Genomic DNA, 20,323 nt, shown 5'->3' on the forward strand with positions numbered 1-20,323 from the left:
ACGGAAATGTTGGTGGATGATTTGTTGGATCTGCTGGCTGGTGGAGTGGAAGGTGAGAAGGGGGATTCTGTCCTTGTTGCGAGTGGGGGGAGGGGGAGCAAGAGCGGAGCTTCTGAATGATCCTACGATAAGCTACGGTAATGTCTGATTCAGCTCTACCCCATTGTGGACAATAGACTTTGCAATGTAGAACTTATGCTGTACAATATTGAGAACTATATTCTGCACATCTTCCCCATTGCTCTATCTATTGTACATGAGTTTGATTTGATTGTATTTAAGTATGGTATATCTGATCTATTTGAATAGCATGCAAAACAAAGCTTTTCACTGTACCTCAGTACACATGACAGCACATATACATGTTGGGTGGCACAGTGGCACAACAGTAGAGTTGCTACCTTACAGCGCATTCAGCGGCAGCGGCCTGGGTTCGATCCCGACTACAGGTGCTGCCTACACGGAGTTTGTACATTCTCCCTGTGACCGCGTGGGTTTTCTCCGAGATTTTTGGTTTCTTCCCAAAGACGTACAGGTTTGTAGGTCAATTGGCTTGGTATAAATGTAACTTGTCCCTCGTGTGTGTAGGATAGTGGGGATCACTGGTCGGTGCGTGGGCGAAGAGCCTCTTCCGGCACTGGATCTCTAAAATTAAACCTTGTCACTTTTTTCAATTCCCCACTCTGTGTTGTGTGAACTGATGTACCTTCTTATTGATAGCCATTGTGTTTTATTATGGGGACATATATTACTTAACTATGTATTAATCATTTAACAGTTAGCATATCATGGTATACAATGATAGATATGTGACCCATTCATTCAGGGAAGGTTACAAGGCTAGTAACATCACCAGGATGGCCATTTGGTTTATGTAAAACTCAGATGGCTTAACTGAACTATTTTTAACTGTGGCAGAAACTTTCTTAATATTCACTATCAGATTCTGCATCATTTACTAAGATTTTTCACTGAAATAAGAATTGCACCTCATCTTGCAAGGTCATTTTCATAACATGCAAAATGCAAGCAACTATTTCAGCTCATCTAAAACTCTGCTGTCATATTCTTATCAATTCACTCATTGCTCTGTACTCATCTCATAATCAAATCTCCTGGTGAACTACACTGATCACATATTCAAGTCCCACAAGCCTTGTCCCTATCCACTAACTAAAACAGCCATAATTCCCTCTAAGAACAGTATTTCTTAGTACAGCCTCTGGGTACATCCCCCATCCATTGTCCCACCACCAGTGTGCATATCCAGAGGTCCAAAAACCAAATTTCTTACCCAAACCTCCCACCTATGCCCATTAAGAGGTTTCTTAAAACCTACATCAGCCAATCTTTGAGTAACCATTTGTAATTTTTCACTGATTATCTCCTAATGCTTTGGGAAGTTTAAGAAGATAGTGTGTTAGTATAACTAACATTTTTGTAAGTCGACAAATCATTTGAACAAATGAATGAGATGGGCTGAGGAGACGTGTGTGAAGTACACACCGGCAAAGACCAGATGGGCCATTGAGAACCTTTTATGTTTAAATGCTGCTTTACACATTCACTTTTTATACAACCTATCCTTCAAGTGTTAATTGTTAAATAATCTGCCACAAATGAATGAGTCAAGATCACATTAAATTTGTTCAGTTTCCACCCCTCATAATTATATTGGTGCTAACCACTTCATAAAACCAAACAGCTGGAGAGAATACAAAGGACACTGGAGAAACATTTAACCCCAGGATTTCTTTTACCGCATATCAATAAGCAATAAAATTATTTTTAATGTATAAAATAGATTTCTGTGCAGTTCAAATATTGTTGTACACGCAGTTATATCCATTTGAATCAATGACAGAAACAAAGCACATAAATAATTTACTTCATATCTGAAGCACATACTAAGACTGATCCCATGTCAGAGTGTAGATTACACTTAATTTAAAACCTGGGTTTAATTGTGTGAGAGTGATGAGAATGTAGGTAGAATGAGAGAGAATTAATATAACTGGGTGTTTCGTGGTCAGAATGGACTAGATGGACCAAAGGACTTGTTTCTGTGCTTTACATCTATAACATAGTAATAACATGTCAAGTCACATCTGCTCAGCACTGCTAACAAATAATCTGCAAAACAACAAGTGTCACCCCACAGGAAAACCTACTTCCTCCAAATGCTTCACCAACAAGAAATATTTGACTCCAAACCACATGGTGCTGCAATGAAATTGTCTGCTTTGAAAAGCATATCTAAGTGTAAAGTAAGAAAACAACATACCAACAGCTTGCATATTGTAAATGATCAAATGTCTTTCAGACAGTATTCCAATCAGGCTTTACTCAAACAGATGATCTCCCCTGGCATCTCTTGCAAATGGATTTGCCAGTGTACTGTACTATAAAGCAGATTAATGTACCATTATATTTATTTAGAGATTAATAGGAACCGTCTTTCTAATTAGCTTCATGACAGCAACCTTCATAAGCATGAATCTGAGTGGCTGAGTGTCAGTGTAAATTTGTATCCGTGTAGAACTGAATGTCTCTATTGACAGGCTTAAAGGGGATGGGAAGTGGGGGCTGCAGAGAAGCAATCATGAAACCATGGGGGGGGGGTTCAGAAGCAGGGATTGGAAGAAACCACACAAAATTAATTTCACAATTCCAGAAAGGCTGGAAAAAAATATCTGTATAAAGATATTCAGAGATACAATTACTTACACCCTTTATTGCATGTGTATGGAAGAGAAAACGGGTACAAAGACACATACAGCTCCTGTTTGCAGTTAAATCCTGAACTAGCAGATCATTTAAGTCAGTATCAGCTGTTTTACAAAGGGAAAATTTGCATTTTGTTCTAAATAGTTTGTCATGAATCCATTTTCTCCCTTTAATTTGTGGATTTGCTCAGAAAGGCATTTGTTGTAAAGGAAAAATTAAATGTCTGGACAAGAGTTTTTTTGTTAAAATGAACATGGAATAGTAGAGCAGACGAACAGGTCCTTTGGCATAGATGTCTGTGCTGAGCATGATGCCAAATTAAACTAACCCCATCTGCCTGCACATATTCCATATCACCTTCATACTTTGCATGTTCATGTGTCTGCCTAAATGCCTTAAATGTCACTATCACATCTGGTCCACCAGCAACTCCCGCCGCCTGCCCTCTCGCTCGTACCACCCAACCCCCTCACCCCACCCTGGCAGTGTGTTCCAGACACCTATCGCTCTGTGTAAAAAAAATTAGCATCACAAATCTTTTCCCCACTGATCATAAAGCTCTGCGCCCTAGTTTCTGACACTTCCACCTGGATAAAAGATTACCTTAACCTTTCTATGCCTCTCATAATTTGATGTACATCTATCAGTTCACCCCTCAGTCTCTGATGCTCCTGAGAAAACAATTCAAGTTTGTCCAATCTCTCCTTATTAGCTATCTTTGCATCATTTTCATCACACTTGCCATGGAGTTAGTATCCAAATGCTTTGCAAAGCACTACAAGATGATGGGACTGAGCAGAAAATGTGATAACCACCACAAGCCTTGCGCAAGAGCTGCCTTGTCTTGCTGCTGACTCCACTTGCAAGAGTTTGATCTGCTGTTTCGCAACATAAAGTCTACAAAGTGAAATGAAATAACAGCAAAAATCACTGGAAAATTGTATCTGCAAAAAAACATTAGAGTTTTCTACACAAAAAGCTGGAGTAACTCAGCGGGTCAGGCAGCATCTCTGGAGAAAATAGGTGACGTTTTAGGTCGAGACCCTTCAGACAGTCAGGGAAAGGAAAATGAGAAATATAGTCTCAACTTTTCCACTCCCCTTACCTACTCTAACCTCACCCCCTTTGAACATAGTCCTCTGCTTACTCTGCAGCAACCCCGACATTACCAGGAAAACCGCCAACAAGGGAAATGCCGTGGTAGTCAGGCAAGCTGACCTCTATTGGGCTGAGGCCAAGCGCCAGCTCTCGGACACCTCCTCCTACTTACCCTAGGACCATGACCCCACAGACGAGCACCAGGCCATCATTTTGCTGACTATCTCCAATTTTATCACTTCCGGCTGTCTGCCCTCCACAGCCTCCAACCTTATTGTTCTGCAGCCCCACCCAGTTTTACCTTCTACTAAAAATCCATAAACACAAATTCCCTGCCAGACCCATTGTTTCTGCCTGCTCCTGCCCCACTGAAATCATTTCCACATACCTCAACTCTATACAATCCTCTGTGGTCCAATCCCTGCCGACCTACGTCCGGCGCGGCCTGGAATAGGCCGCGGGATTTTCACCGCCCAGCGGGGGCTTCAATGTCGGGAGCCCCGACCGCCCCGACGTGGCAACTCCAACAGCCTGACCGCGGGACAAGACGGCAGGGAAGAGAAAAGACATTGTGGCCTTCCATCACAGTGAGGAGGGACTGGAGGAGACTCACTGTGATGGATGTTTCTTTTTGTTTGGTGTTAGTTTGTGATTGTATGTGTTATTGCATTTTTATTGATTATTCTTATTGGTCTTATTGTTCAACTGCGGGTAATGTTTCATTTCACTACACATTTATGTGTATGTGACAAATAAACGACTATTGAGATAACTTCAAGATTCAAGAGATTCAAGATAGCTTTATTTGTCATCCAAATTGGATGAAATTCAGTCACCCACAGTCCAACAATAAAAGCATTAAAATAGGCATTAAAATTACACAACCCCAAAAACACACAAAAAAAGAAACATCCATCACAGTGAGTCTCCTCCAGTCCTCTCCTCACTGGCCGCGCCGGACGATCCGCAGCGTCAAGTAACCCTTGCATCCCCGCTCTCTCTGTCCCTCCCCCACCCTAATCGTTATACTAGTTTTACCGTCATCCTGGTGAGTTTCATTGCCTGCAACTCATTTTCACCTAGCTCACAGCTAGCATTGGCCTGTTTCCTTTGTCATCGTTACTTTTTTGCATATTTTTCATTCATTTGTTCCATGTCTCTATATCACCATTTATATCTCTTGTTTCCTTTCCCATCCCCATCACAGGAGATAGGCTATCAATTGGCACTGTTCTAAACCTACTGATTCTCACAACTATCTAGACTACACTTCTTCCCACACTGCCTCCTGCAAAGACTCTATCCCCTACTCCCAATTCACCAACCTAGGCCGCATCCGTGCCCCAGATGAGTTACTCCAGCTTTTTGTTTATCTTCGGTTTAAACCAGCATCTGCAGTTCCTTCCTACATATTAGAGCCTTCTAAAGCTGTCTACAGAATGACCAAGTTAATGAATTTTTAAAAAACATCTGTGACGGCACAGCCAGCGCACCAGATTTGTACCTGGAATTAGAGCTCCTGCAAAAATGGGCCCTGTCAAAGCCACTGTGATGATTAAAAAGGATTCCGCAGTGGCCACAGAAACTAGAAGTCAGCATCAGAGGTGCAAGGCAAAAGAATCAAGGAAATTACACAAGCCCGTTTTGAATAATTAAAGACCACCCAGTTCTTGCATTTCAAGAAGCTGTCAAAGTTTGAAAACATTCAGTCCCAATGGAACTAGAGACGTTGTTGTTAAAGTTTGGCCACAAGAGACCATGAAGGACTTGGAATGGACTTGAAAAGCATCTTTAAACATTGCTATGGATTTGTTCTAACTGAGATATGCTAATCTTAGTTGAGGAAAACATGCCGAATACTCAAAGCCATCATTTATACCAAATGAATAATACCTTGAATGAGACTCTTGTTATTACTCTTGAGAACTCACTCCAGCTCCAGATTCAACCCAGCAGATCAGTGGGCCTATGCCCGCAAGAGTAGTTCTCTGCCATTAGACAGTAATATGTCACTTGTTGTATGCATCATTGTGTGGTTGGTTTGGCATTCACTTGTTTCTGACAAACATGTGTGTTGATTGCTGAGTTCTAATCTAAAATGGAAGAATATGGCCAACAATGCACATGAAAAGCAATTTAGGAGTTGTGGGTTTCCTGTCATCCTAGTATGAAGGAGTGCAATTGGTTTTTAGAAAATACCCCCCACACTGGCAGAAGACAGCAATGAGGTGAGAGTGACAGCACAGAAGGGTGGCAGTGAAAGAGTTACTGGTTACTGAAATTTTACTGACACATTGGCATGACGTCTCTCATTTTCTACAAAATGACATTTTTTTATATATAAAGGCAAGGTTACAGTGAATTGAACTGATCAAAATGATACTTTCTCAACTCAGACACAACTCTTCTAGTATATCTTGTGCTTCCTTGGTCGGAGACGCTTGTTACGTTGTTTGTACAAGTGCCGGAAATTAACAAACAAACCTGGAAAACAGGAGAAATTTATCAAATACACCACAGATAGTGGATAAACAAGGTTACAAGGGTAGCTTTTCTAATATTCTCATGAAACCATAGAACTCAATGAAATTTAAACAAGATAATAAAATGCAAAACCATCCGATGTACACTCTATATAACAACGACTACACTTCTGAAAGTCTTTCAGAGCTTAGAAACTTCATGTAGTGGTAAAGGATATTATACAAATATATCCTTTATTGGCATATATCCCATGCTTCTTTCTTTTACATGACCAGAGCCTCAATATCCTGTCATCATGGGTTCCATACTCCTGCCAATCTTGTCCTTCAAGGAACATGCTGGCCCTGAATTCTCTATCTGACTTTTAAAAGCCACTTACCATTACCTGCAAATAACCTACCCCAATCAATTTTTGAAAGTTCCTGTCTACACATTGGCCTTGCCCCAATGCACAAATTTATTTATGGACCAGTCCTATCCTTTTCCATTGTCATCAATATTTGGAAAGTTAAACTCCTGTACTATTGGAACCATATACCTGTGATCTCCCTCCACATTTGCTCTTATTACTCACACCCAAGAGTGGGCAACACTAGACCTTCAATTGGGAAATGAGGCAGGGCAAGTGACTGAAGTTTCAGTGGGAAACACTTTGGGACCAGTGGCATAATACTATTCATTTTTAAATCGTAATGGAAAAAGATAGGATTGGTCCAGGGGTGAAAGTTCTGAATTGGGGCAAGGCTAATTTTGAATGCATTAGACAGGAACTTGCAAAGGTTGATTGGGAGAGGCTATTTGTGGGTAAAGGGACATCAGGCAAGTGAAAGGCTTTTAAAAGTGAGATAGGGAGAATTTTTCTAGAGGAGCATGTTCCTGTTAGAGTGAAGGACAAGGCTGGTAGGATTAGGGAACTTTGGTTGACAAAGTATTGAATTAATGATCAGGAAAAAGGAGGCATATTGGCAGCTGAGATCAAGCAAATTCTTTGAGTATAAACAATGTAGCAGTACACTTAAGAAGGGAATCAGGGAGGCAAAAAGAAGACATGAAATGGCCTTGGAAGATAAGTTAAAGGAGAATGCTCAGAAATTCTATAAGTACATTAGGAGCAAAAGCTCAACAAGGGAGTGAATAGGTTCTCATAAAGATCAATGTGGTCATCGATATATGGAGCTGGAGATGGACAAGGTCTTAAATGAATACTTCTCGACTATATTTACCATGGAGAATATCATGACAGCTAAAGAACTTTACAAAGAAAACTGGTGTCTTTAAACATATTGGAAAAGGATTTTGGCCAAAGCGGTGAAATACTTTTGATATTTCAAAATTATCGGTACACTTGACACCAATGGTGGCACGTGGCACACTTGACTTTATCAATCAGGCCATTGAGTACAAGAGTTTGGGCATCACGCTACAACTTCACAAGCTGTGGCGAGGCTGCATGTGGTATTGTGTGTAGTCCTGTTCACCTAGATGTAGGAAGGATGTCATTGAGCTCAAAAGAGTGCAGAAATGATTCACACGAATGTTACTGAGACTGAAGGGCTTGAGTTACGCGGAGAGACTGAATAAGCTGGGACATTTTTCCCTCAAGCTTAGGAGAGAGACTAAGGTATACCTTATAGACGTATATAAAATCGTGAAGGGCATAGACAAGGTGAATGGTCACAATCCTTGTCCTAGGGTACGGAGTCAAAAAGTAGAGGGTATAGATTGAAGATGATAGGACAAAAATTTACAGGGAACCTAGGGGGCAACATTTTCACAGAGAATGGTGGGTATGTGGAACAAGCTACCAGAGGAAGTGGTAGAGACAGGTACAATTACAACATTTAAAAGGCATTTAGACAGGTCCATGGAAACTAAATGTTGAGAGAAATATGGGCCAAACACAGGCAAATGGGATTAGCTCAGGTAGGCATCTTGGCTGGCAAGGACGACTTAGGCCAAAGGGCCTGTTTCTGTGCTGTATAACTCTTTGCTTCAATTATCAAATTGATTCTTCATTAAATTCTCAATAACATGAATGCACTGCGGTCAATATCAGCTTTTTAACCATTCCCTATTATATAGGTACTTAGCATATTATTCTCTAAATTAATCTTACTCAGACTTTCTAACAGCTTTATGTGGAAGAGAAAAGGGTAAAAAGACATTGGGCATAGTCTCCTTGTCTCATGCACAGGCTCCATTTACTGTTAAGTTCTGAACTAATTTATCATTCAGGTTAATGTATTGACTATTTGACAACTTGAAATATATTAAATAAATATAAGAGAATTCAATCAGAGATTAGAACTTACCCAAGAACATGATAATAAGATAAACTTGTAGAAAATATGTAAAGCTGAATGAGATGTTGAGTGGGTTGGGCAGCTGGACAGTAAATCTTCCACTTTCCTCAAAGTGCGGAATAGACTGAACCACACAGACCGCTGTGGGAGACAGGTGGGGAAATGCAAGTGAATCTTCAGACACAAACAAATATGTGAATCTAAGAAAGAGAACATTGCCACAAATTCACAAAGCTCACAGGCAGACCTATTTCACAGCTCAATCGATTTTATCAGTAACATAAAAACATACAACAATTTAACAACCAACCTTCTGCAATGACTCCCAGTGGATAAAGAGGTATCCAGATGGTGTATCGGATCCATGTCAGAATTTTCCATTCTGTTCCTATACATGATAGCATGTAGAAAGGGTACCTGTTTCAATAAAAGAATGATTTATACACATTAGACTTTAGAGATACAGCACAGAAACAGGCCCTTTGGCCCACTGAATCCGTGTCGACTAGCGATCGCCCCATATACTAACCTACACACGTTACGCACAATTTTACAACTTATTGAAGCCAACTGACCTATAAACCTGTACATCTTTAGAGTGTGGGAAACTGGAGCACCTGGAGAAAACCCACGTGGTCACAGGATGAACTTACAAACTCTGGGGCAGTGCCCTTGATCAAGATTGAACCCAAGTCTCTGGCACCTCTATCGTTGCATCAATGACCATCAGTTGAATTTGAGATAAAGAAAGTCAGTGAAATACAAACCTGAACATTTCGATGATGCTCCAGAGGTAAAAGACAGCAAATACTGCTGCATTATTCTGCATTTCAGTTTGACTTCCTATCACCACAAAAAGAATCATGATCCTCCCAAGTACCTGTTCAAACAATTGAATCAAAAAATTAGAATTAGTAAATTCTAATCTGTAAAAGGGGGACTCACACCGGATAGAATGAAATGATAAGTTTTAAATACAAATTCCTCTTACATTTTCTCTCTTTGTTTTGTACATAATGCCCCTTAAGATTAAGACTCACTCCCTAACCAAATTACTGTCTATCTTCTCTGGGTGCAGTGGTCAAATTGACTTAGAAGAAAACATGGTATGTTAAGCATTTTAAAAAGTGCAATGTTCAGGTTAATAAATGGGGACAACAAAAGATTTCAAACGTTCCTCGTACACATCCCCATGCTCACAGAGTAACTCAGTAAGAAGCTAAGTCTTGCACAAAAGCATTGTCCTGCTGGAAATGGAGTAATGATGTCTCTTTCTCATCCTGACCATTCATCCAGCGTTCTGTCCAATGCCTACAGCATACCTGGATTATTGCAGGCACCAATGAAGTTTTCACCATTCCCAGCAGCGGATTTATAACCTCCACAATCGCAAGTATCTGACAAAAGTTCATCACGTCACCCACTGCATGAAATGTATCGAATAGAGAATCTGCAGATGAACGCAAATAAAATAATCAGCAACAGTTAGTCTAGCCAGGTGAAATATCTGTTTAGACTAAAGGCGGGGGGGGGGGGGGGAGAATTAATTCCTAGAAAATGGCTTGTTTCATGACTTTCTATTACAAAAAGATGCAGTATCTGTACATGCATCAAGATATGCAAGTTAAAAATAAATTTAAGTTTTTTCACAAATTTTATTTGAGCAAATTTGATTACATTCTGCAAATTTTTGGGCAGTGATTTGCAAATTCTGCAAAGGTGAATTTCCAATACCAAATGGCCATAAACCAGGGATTGCCTACAACAAATTGGATTTAATTACATACATTGTATTTACCACCGCACGCATGGGGAGATGGGTCAGGGAGTTGTACTTTTGCCTTTTCTGAGCAAGAGTTGGAATTTCAGCTTTGTATGATCCCTAAATTTTAGTTGTTCCCTCACATCAGGTAACAAATTCCAGCTTTTCGATTTTCCATCTATTTGTTGCATTTATTGCCACTTTTCTTCCAGGAATGCTAAACCTGACTTGTTCTTCGCTGTTCTCTCTTGGGGGACTGGGAGATATTTAGAACTCAGAGGAGGACAGAGGGGTTAATTAAGAGGGGGGGTAACCTCACATTTATCCACATTATACTGTATCTGCCATGCATCTGCCCACTCACTCAACCTGTCCAAGTCACCCTGCATCCTCATAGCATCCTCTTCACAGTTCATACTGCCACCCAGCTTTGTGTCATCTGCAAATTTGCTGTTATTTTTAATTCCTTCATCTAAATTGTTAATATATATTGTAAACAGCACCCAGCCTTGCGGCACCCCACTAGTCACTGCCTGCCATTCTGAAAGGGACCCGTTAATCCCTACTCTTTGTTTCCTGTCTGTGGAATACTCTGCCACGGAAGGCAGTGGCGGCCAATTCACTAGATGTTTTCAAAAGATAGTTAGATTTAGCACTAAGGACTAAAGGAATCAAGGGTCATGGGGAAAAAGCAGGAACAGGGTACTGATTTTAGATGATCAGCCATAATCTTATTGAATGGCGGTGCTGGCTCAAAGGTTCTGAATGGCCTACTCCTGCATCTACTTTTCTGTTTCTTGCCTTGCTCGCCCTCAATAGTGTTTCATTTGATAATGTTTGTCTAAAACCCACTTCCACAGCCACATCTCTTTCCTTAGCAAATGCCTCCAGTCCCAATTCATTCCACATCAATTCCAAGGCTAATTCTGCCCTTTGTAATTTAGACCCCCAGGATCACAAGGATTATGCAAACTATCAAACATTCTGATCTCCACAATCATTGCCTTGTGCTGGCACATGCATGCTCTTGACTTCTCTCTGCAACAAGACAAAATTACCATCTCAAAGACATTGTGGCCTATAGTCCGACTTTGTTCTCTGCTGCACTCGGTACTGGAGTGGATGACTTTTCTCATTCCTTTCAGATTAGAGATTGTAAACAAATGTGCTTACATTCCAATATCTCTCCGATCCTCTTCTGATATTTCTTCCCCATCACTTTCCTCAGACTTCATCTCTCCCTCCTCACCTCTAGATCCAATCATCTCTCTGATCTTCCTGACATCCTTCAGATTAGTCCTCAGTAGATGCCTCAGATACATCCACACTTCAATGAATTTGCTCCACATGACAACATCTCCATGACTGTTCCTGGCCAAGAGCTTTCATCCCAAACTATAGATCCTTTAACCTATCATCAGTTGTCCCATTCCACCTGGACATCTCCCTTTAGTCAATGACCCTCTTATAGATCTATTAATTGACCATCTACTCCCCTCTCCTGCTCCAATGTGCCCCTTCTGAACTTACTCCATTCAAGGATGGAGCAGTTGTTGGCTGGCGAACTGACCACTATCTCCCCGAGACCAGACGTCTACTCTCAGGCACTTTCTCATACTTCCCTTTGGATCAGAACTCACAATCAAAAATCAGGTCATGTGACCCAAGCAACCATAGACCCCGGGCCCTCAAGGGATCTTTCCTCCACAGCCTCCAAATTCATTGTCCCAGTCCCGCATAGCCTGCTTCTATCTCCTACACAAAATCCATAAGCAGGATGCTCTAGCAGACCCAATGTTTTAGCACGTTCTTGTCCTATTTAATTCCTATCTCGACTCGGTCCTTTCTCGTCTAATCTATTCTCTTCCCAGTTACACTTATGATATATCTGATTTGCAACACCAATATAAAACACATTATAACAGGATTTCATAGCGAGGCAGAGTTGGAACTCTGGATTTGTAAGGGATGAGAGTGTTACTTACCCTGGCCAAAAACAAAGAGTCTCACTGTCATATTGACAAAGATCCAAGAGAAGCCCAGAAACTGCACCAGGTTATACATAAATAGGTAACCTGTCCTCATGGTGACGTAGGCTGTTGGAAAGCAAATAAAACGTTAAGGCTGCTAAAAAGAAAACAGTCTTTATTATAAACAATATAACCACCTCAGTTAGGAATATCAAGCACACAATGCCAGCATAGATGACCATATGCAAACCACTTGCCCTACTGAATGCAATCAAGATCAACTAATGAATATTAAATAGAGACACAGGAACTGCAGATATTGGAATCTTACACAAAGTGCTAGAGTAACATTGGGTCAGGCAGAATCACTGGAAGACATCGATAGATGGCGTTTCGGGTCGGGACCCTTCTTCAGACTGAATGTAGTAGATTGGGGGGGTGGGGGGGGAGAAAGCTGGAAAAGAGGCGGGGTGGGTAAGTTTGGCAAGTAATAGGCGGATACAGGTTTGATTGGCGTACGGGTGAACAAAGGCTGGAGATGAAAGGGAGACAAAAAAGTGACAAATGGGGACAAAAGAGTTTCAGATGAAGAAAAAAGTGAGCGAAATGCAGAGCCAGTCGGAAGGATATAGGTGAATGGGGAGAGCGGGCAGGGGGAAAGCAAAGAAAGCTGGGGGGAGGTTAGTAAGTGAAATGGGTGTGGGGGGAGGGGAAAAAAGGGAGAGGGCAGGATTGTTGCCTAAAATTGGAGAATTCAATGACACCCAAGTGGATGATTATGAAAAGCATGTAGAAACTAGAACTAAATTGCCTAGACTTAGACAATGGTGTGAATCTTAACATTCTTTACCCCAGAGCGCTGAAAATATTCAGACATTAACTAAATTAAAAACGACAAGAAATTGTAACCAGGGGGCATTTAGTCCCTCAAACCTGCTCTGCTATTCAATGAAATCATGGCTGATCCAACATTCTTTAAGTGTACTTTCCTGACCTTTCCCCATATTATTCATTCCGTAGTGATTAAAATCTATCCATCTCAGCTTTTAATAAATTCAAGGATTCATCTATCTGGGGCAGAGAACAACATCATTCATGACCTTTTGAGTGAAAACATTCTTCCTCATTTCACTCTTAAATATTTTCATCTTGAGATAGATACTTGCACTGCAGGAAATCCAAGGTGATCAATTGGGCAGGAACTGGAATCAGGGCCGCCTATCAAATCATCCACACTGAATAGTAGAACAGATTCAAGGGGGTGTGTGACTTTCTCCTGCTCAAATTTCCTATATTTTACTTACAATTCTTCCGAACCCTTGACTCCACACTTATTCTATTAATCTCTTCTGCTTCCTCCTGTAAAGATAGAATAAAAACATGTAATTATATAATAGTTGTATTATGTAAATATCATTCATAATCATCATATAACGCTCAGAAATAGGGTTAAAGAGAAAAAACAACAAACAAGTCTGTAAAGTACAAAGTTTATCTGGCTGATCATGAAATATGAGAATACACAAAGCTTCCTCGACAAATTTACCTTCTCCCTAAGTTCCATTTCAGCATCAGACTCATCCAACCATCGGTCAAAATCAGGAACTAAAAATATTGGTTTCTTTTCCTGTTTTGTCAGTCTGTCCCACCATTTGCTCTCCATTTTTTTCACCGTGATATTTACTTGTCTTTCTGTGGTTTTGAACAGTGGCTAATAAGGCAAACAAATTTAGAGTAAATTTCCTGTAAATAAAGTTACGGCTCAAAATTGAACAAAGACATTCTTATTAAAATTCATAGATTTGTACAGAAACAGAGTAACTCCATAGAAGAATAGCACTGGAGAACCTAAATATCCCAATCGCTGCATGTAAGAATTTCATTCTTCCATCGTCAAAACATCAATTAAACACTCTTGCCTTTACTTTCGACTTGAAAATACAACAAACGTTTTTGGATGTCAAAACTGATATCAAATATTCAGAATCACAAATTATTATTTTTTTTGTCAATTCATTTTTAGGGTCTGTGCATTAAATGCTGGCTATTTCTAATTGCCTTTGTGAAGACAGTCGTGAGCCACTTCTCATACTACTGCAGTACTTCTGGTGAAGCTGACCCCACCAGTTCTGATGCTTAGTATTTAGAACCAATGGCGACTGAGGACTGGCAATATATTTCCAAGCTGGCGATGGTATGTGACTGGGAGGGGAAGTTGTAAGTGGTTGGGTTCCCCTGTGGATGCTGCCATTGTCCTTTGTGGTGGTAATAATTTGTATGTTTGGGAGCTGCTGTCAGAGTGGCTGCAGTGCATTTTGTAGATGATGCACAAAATAGCCATCCAGCTCCGGTGGAGATGAGAATGAATATTAATGGTGGGTTAACTAGTTCCACTGCTTTGTTACTGTTGAGCTACTTGAGAGTTAATTGGTAAGCAAGTAGATGTATTCTACACACTCCAACTTGTGTCGTGTATGTTCTGGAAAGGCCTTGGTTTCAAGAGACTCACTGTAGGATATCAAACCTTTTATCTGCTCTTGTAGCTACAATATTTATATGATTGGTCCAGTTGAGTTTCTAATCAATGGTGAACCCTGGGATATTGATGTTAAGGATGGCAATTGTAATGCCATTGAACGTTATGAGGAGATGGTTATACTCCTGTTGGAAATAGTCATTACCTGGCATTTTTGTGGCATGAATGTTACATCATGTCCAAGGTAACACCATTTAACGAGAGATCTTACACACTTTATCAAGGACCCCGAAAACATATGGATTCCAAAAAAACGTTACCAAAAGATTTTATTGTATAAATCTACTTCAATTATATCTTTAAAAGACAGATCAGGCAACTTCATGCAATCTGAATCCATTTCGCACTATGATTCACTTCCATAATACCTATGTTAGCGTCATACAGCGTCGAAACAGGCCCTTCGGCCCAACTTGCCCGCACCGGCCAACACGTCCCAGCTACATTAGTCCAACCTGCCTGCGTTTGGCCCATATCCCTCCAAACCTGTCATATCCATGTACCTGTCTAACTGTTTCTTAAATGTTGGGATAGTCCCTGCCTCAACTACCTCATCTGGCAGCTCATTCCATACACCTACCACCCTTGTGGAACTATCTCAAGTAGATAAATGGTCAGCATGGACAATTTGCACCAAAAAGCCCAATTCTATGGTGTGTAACTCTACGATAATCATTCCAGCATTATGCACATCATGTGAGGAAAACAATTCAATCTTAAACTAGTTACATCTCCAAAATTACCATTCTAACAGCCTAAACTGATTCTAATCTTTAGATTGATTGCTGTCCTCTTTATAGACATATTCAGATCAACTTAGCATTCAAATGTATGCTGGAAACCATCCATTGCGAATGAGGATATGGTGTAAGCACGGTTATGTTATAGATTCAATAGTACATATAATTATCCTTGGAAATTAGCAGCAAACCAATATTTATCAAAAGGTGACTGGAGAGTATCATATCATATATATACAGCCGGAAACAGGCCTTTTCAGCCCTCCAAGTCCGTGCCGCCCAGCGATCCCCGCACATTAACACTATCCTACACCCACTAGGGACAATTTTCACATTTACCCAGCCAATTAACCTACGTACCTGTACGTCTTTGGAGTGTGGGAGGAAATCGAAGATCTCGGAGAAAACCCACGCAGGTCACGGGGAGAACGTACAAACTCCTTACAGTGCAGCACCCGTAGTCAGGATCGAACCTGAGTCTCCGGCGCTGCATTCGTTGTAAAGCAGCAACTCTACCGCTGCGCTACCGTGGAATGTTTTGGCTGATAAACTCATGGACTGAATATATTCAATATTATACCACTTTCTTTTCCACTCCCTACACACTAGGGCAATTTACTGAGAGCCAATTGACCTGTAATCCCACACGTCTTTGGAATGTGGGAGGAAAACGGGGCACCCAGAGGAAACCCGTGCTCTCACAGTGAGGGTGTACAAACTCCACACAGACAGCACCCGGGTTAGGATCAAACCAGGTTCTCTGGTACTGTAAGGCAGCAGCCCTGCTAGTTCTGTCATCCCACTTTCACATTTGTACTTTTCACTGACTGGATAGCACGCAACCAAAAAGTTTTTCACTGTCCCTTGGCACACGTGACAATAAACTAAAATAAAGATCCTTGTCAAATTGTGCAAGCCATGAAAAATAGTCAATTTTCCATTAGGTTACGTGACAGAATTAAAATCAATGCCCTACGTTAAACTATCAGTGTTACCTCAGAATTCACCGCTTCCAGGAATGCCAAGCGGAATTCATAGGCATTGTCTCCTTTTGCTCCATGGCCATGTGCTGGAGGTGCAGAAGAAAGTTGTTATTAAATGCGTGACATGCAACACAAGATTACACCCAAATTCCTCTCAGGAATTCTACTATCTGGAACAGGAAAACTTCTACCACCCACTTGGGCAGAGAATTCCAGAGATTGACAACCCTCTGTGAGAAGAGATTCCTGCATACCTCAGTTTCTCTCCATTTAGATAATGATCTGCTTTTTGATTTTATTTGTCAAACTTTATGACCTTACACTTCCCCACATTAGAACATACAAAAGTACAGGAAAAGGCACTTTGGTCCACAATGTCTGTGTCAAACATGATGCCAAGTTAAACTAATCTCTGCCTGCACATGCTGCATATCCCTTCATTCCTTGCATCTCCATGTGCCTACGTGAAAGCCTCTTTAGTTTAGTTTAGTTGAGATACTGCACAGAAATACCAGTGGGCATACCATTCAATCAGTAACTCTAAAAATGGACTGTTGTAGAACTCCATTGGGTTACATTTATTTGGGTTCATTTGGGAAAGGATTGGATTCCTTCTAGGGTTGAGACCAATGAACCTCTCATCTTCCTTAACTATGTGGAATCTATAATATCCACCAATTTGCTTTCCCCAGATCTACATATTCACAAGGCGCCCATCTTGACTTTTAAGGAAAAAATTAACTGTGTATAAGTAGACCTTGACGGAACAAACATTGTCGACACAAATAGGATGACCAGTGTCTAGACCACGACCACTCAAATAGAGTGGTCTTTCTTTGCATAGCTGCATCATGTGATTTTGAAATCACCCTCTACTTGTAAGTATCAATACTTTCAATGGAAATAGTTTGTTGGCATCATCTCCTACTAAATATTTAAACATTTATAAGTCTGTGCTTAATGTTTTGAGAACTTTATACGACATGTTCATGTTTATTGGGATTGTTGGTGTGAAGACAGGATCTGTGTATTGTTGTAATCACTAGGATGTCAGCGCTCTTGTCCCTTTCAGTTAATGAGAATTTAATAGGCATCATTGGTAAAAGAAACCCATTGCTGCTATGGAGAGAGTCAAAAACCCAGCTTAATGCAGTTTAGAGAACATATTTTCTTCCCACTCTCATTACAACTCAACTGTTAGGATACCTAACACATTAACACTATCTTACACCTCCTAGGGACGTTTTATATTTACCAAGCCAATTAACCTACAAACCGGTACAGGAAACCAAAGATCTCAGAGAAAACCCACACAGGTCACGGGGAGAACGTACAGCAGCCGTTGTCAGTATCGAACCCGGGTCTCCGACGCTGCATTCGCTGTAGGCAGCAACTCTACCGCTGCGCCACCGTGCTGATTGATGTAACGCTTTACTATCATTCCATGTTATGATCTTACAGTTTTAACTTGCACACTGTATACTTTGTTGAATTTAAACACTTTCTTTTGACCAATAGCATGAATTCAGGTTAGAAGCTTTTTCCACAGAATTCATGATACTTAAATGAGACGAGATATATTTCTTTGCACCAGGACTGAGGTAAACCAGAAACCAAAACTGGTAATTACAAGGATAAGTATTTATGAATTTACCTCAAATGCATACACAAAACAGAAAATTTACACATCTTCCTTTAGAACAAGGGTTCCCAACCTGGGGTAAATTTCACCTACCCAAGGAGGTAAATTTGAACAAAATAATAATGTTAAAAACAGTATTTTAAAATTTCCCCTTTGTCGGTTGCTTTATTATGGTGGAAGTGTAAACTCAAATTACTGAACAAAACAGGGTGGGGGTAAATTTACTTTCGAAAAGTTGCCTGGGGTAAACAGTGCGCAAAAAGGTTGGGAATCCCTGCTTTAGAAGATGAACCATTTTACAAATATTTTCTACAATACAGAAGTTCCGAGAAGGACTTAATTCATTTGAAGTCACTATGAAGTGTCATTGGCGTGAAGGAGCTAACTACTGGTTTGTCTAAATGGATGATCTAATAGAAACTGATAGACTTCGCACATTCATGTTCACTTCAATCCAATACCTGAGGTTTACAATTTAAAGCAGGTCAATGATGTTATGATCTCTAAAGAACTACACATTCTAAAGAACAATTGATCACAAAAAAAGATTACTGGACTTCTTCCCAAACTGTTGAAATGCTCCAGATCTTAATTTTCATAATCTATTTTTAAAATATTATATTTGCATTTATTTCCCTACGAACTCTTATTGTTTTTAAACAAACTCATCCCACACAGGCAAGTTCAGGAACAGCTACTTTTCTACAACTGTCAGGCTTTTGAACCCACCTGCATGCCACAAACCCTGATCGAAGCACAGCACTTTTATAGTACCAGTATTTTTAGTTATTATTTAGACAGACATCGCATTAAAAAAGATTTGAGCATGGGGATGTATTATCGTGAATCATCAGGGTACAGGAGACAATTAAGTCATTTTAAAATTACCTTTGAAGAAGAGGGTATTTTCAGTGATCGTGACATCGGGTTTCTGTTGAGAGAAAACAGTTAAATGGGTGGTATTTGCTGCTTACAGTTTTACAAAAACAAGCGCCCAATGAAATTCTCAAATTTTATACATTGTCCAAGCAAGAGGCTCCTCTCTTCCCCTCCCTTACTCACTCTTTGGGCACGCATGCCTCCCTCACTCTTGATGTTTTCAAGAGGGGTTTAGCTCTTGGGGCTAAGGAATCAAGGGATATGGGGAAAGAGCAGGAACAGGGTACAGATTTTAGATGATCAGCAATCAGTCTGAAGAAGGGTCTCGACCCGAAACGTCGCCCATTCCATCTCTCCTGAGATGCTGCCTGACCTGCTGAGTTACTCCAGCATTTTGTGAATAAATACCTTTGATTTGTACCAGCATCTGCAGTTATTTTCTTATATATTGAATGGCGGTGCTGGCTCGAAGGGCCGAATGGCCTCCTCCTGCACCCATTTTATTTCTATGTTTCTCCGGGGTGCGCGCGTCTCCCCCTCACTTCCTCGCCTCCCTCCTCCCTCACTCATCACCTTCCTTCACTTCTCCGGCGCGCGCCCTACTCATCGTGCGCGCGCGCGAGCCGCACTCGAGCCGCTTCACCTGCACATCGCTCAGATCCACCCTCAGGAACAGCTCGCCGTGCCTCTGCGCCCAGTACACGTACGGAGTCAGGCTCTGGCCCCGAGGCTGACTCGGGGCCTGCATCTCGGTGCGGTGAGATGAGACGAGTTGACAAGCGGCCAGGGCTCCGCTCCGATCCGCTCCGTCCCGGCTTTACTGGAACAATCGGCACGGCAGACGTGCGCGTCACACGGAGCAGGTGCGCGCACGTACGCACGCACCGTGACCGTCAGCCGCCTCTTGGAAGCAGCTTACAATTTTTAGAGCAACCCTTTGGTGCACAGCAAGCTCCCAATAGAATAAATATTGATACGAGTTTATTATTGTCACGTGTACCATACCGAGACACACTGAAAACCTGCGCGAGATAACCACACTTATGAGGTGTTTGCGCAGTAATCAACCAGAGAACCTTGTGCTCTCCAGGCAGTTCATAACCATACGTGGTGAGTACAACAGGTATTACAAAAGAAAGGAGAAAGAAAATGTGGAATGCAGTGTTAGAGCTTCAGAAAACGTACATAGAAAAATATGG

The 20,323-nt window shown here is 41.0% G+C and overlaps 1 protein-coding gene across 1 annotated transcript; it reads right to left on the reverse strand.

Moving 5' to 3' along the window:
* Window positions 1-1,527: 1,527 nt before the first annotated feature.
* Window positions 1,528-19,950, reverse strand: hacd3 (3-hydroxyacyl-CoA dehydratase 3). The gene is made up of 11 exons (XM_078427078.1): window positions 19,768-19,950; window positions 19,134-19,176; window positions 16,616-16,689; window positions 13,891-14,055; window positions 13,649-13,703; window positions 12,360-12,470; window positions 9,935-10,062; window positions 9,380-9,492; window positions 8,923-9,029; window positions 8,622-8,753; window positions 1,528-6,309 (listed from the first exon to the last, which is right to left on the reverse strand). The coding sequence occupies exons 1-11, from the start codon at window positions 19,870-19,872 to the stop codon at window positions 6,233-6,235; spliced, it is 1,110 nt and encodes a 369-aa protein (XP_078283204.1). The 5' UTR covers window positions 19,873-19,950; the 3' UTR covers window positions 1,528-6,232.
* Between the last annotated feature and the right edge of the window lie 373 nt (window positions 19,951-20,323).

This window comes from Rhinoraja longicauda, chromosome 33, assembly GCF_053455715.1.
Source record: "Rhinoraja longicauda isolate Sanriku21f chromosome 33, sRhiLon1.1, whole genome shotgun sequence".
Lineage (NCBI taxonomy): Eukaryota > Metazoa > Chordata > Chondrichthyes > Rajiformes > Arhynchobatidae > Rhinoraja > Rhinoraja longicauda.

Bases quoted from the DNA above. Each gene is read 5' to 3' on its own strand.
- hacd3 (XM_078427078.1), bottom strand. From the start codon at position 19,872: ATGCAGGCCCCGAGTCAGCCTCGGGGCCAGAGCCTGACTCCGTACGTG. The intron at 19,177-19,767 runs GTGAAGCGGCTC...TTCTCTCAACAG, and splicing joins TGGATCTGAGCGATGTGCAG to AAACCCGATGTCACGATCAC. The intron at 12,471-13,648 runs GTAAGTAAAATA...GCTTTCCAACAG, and splicing joins GTCAAGGGTTCGGAAGAATT to CCTACGTCACCATGAGGACA.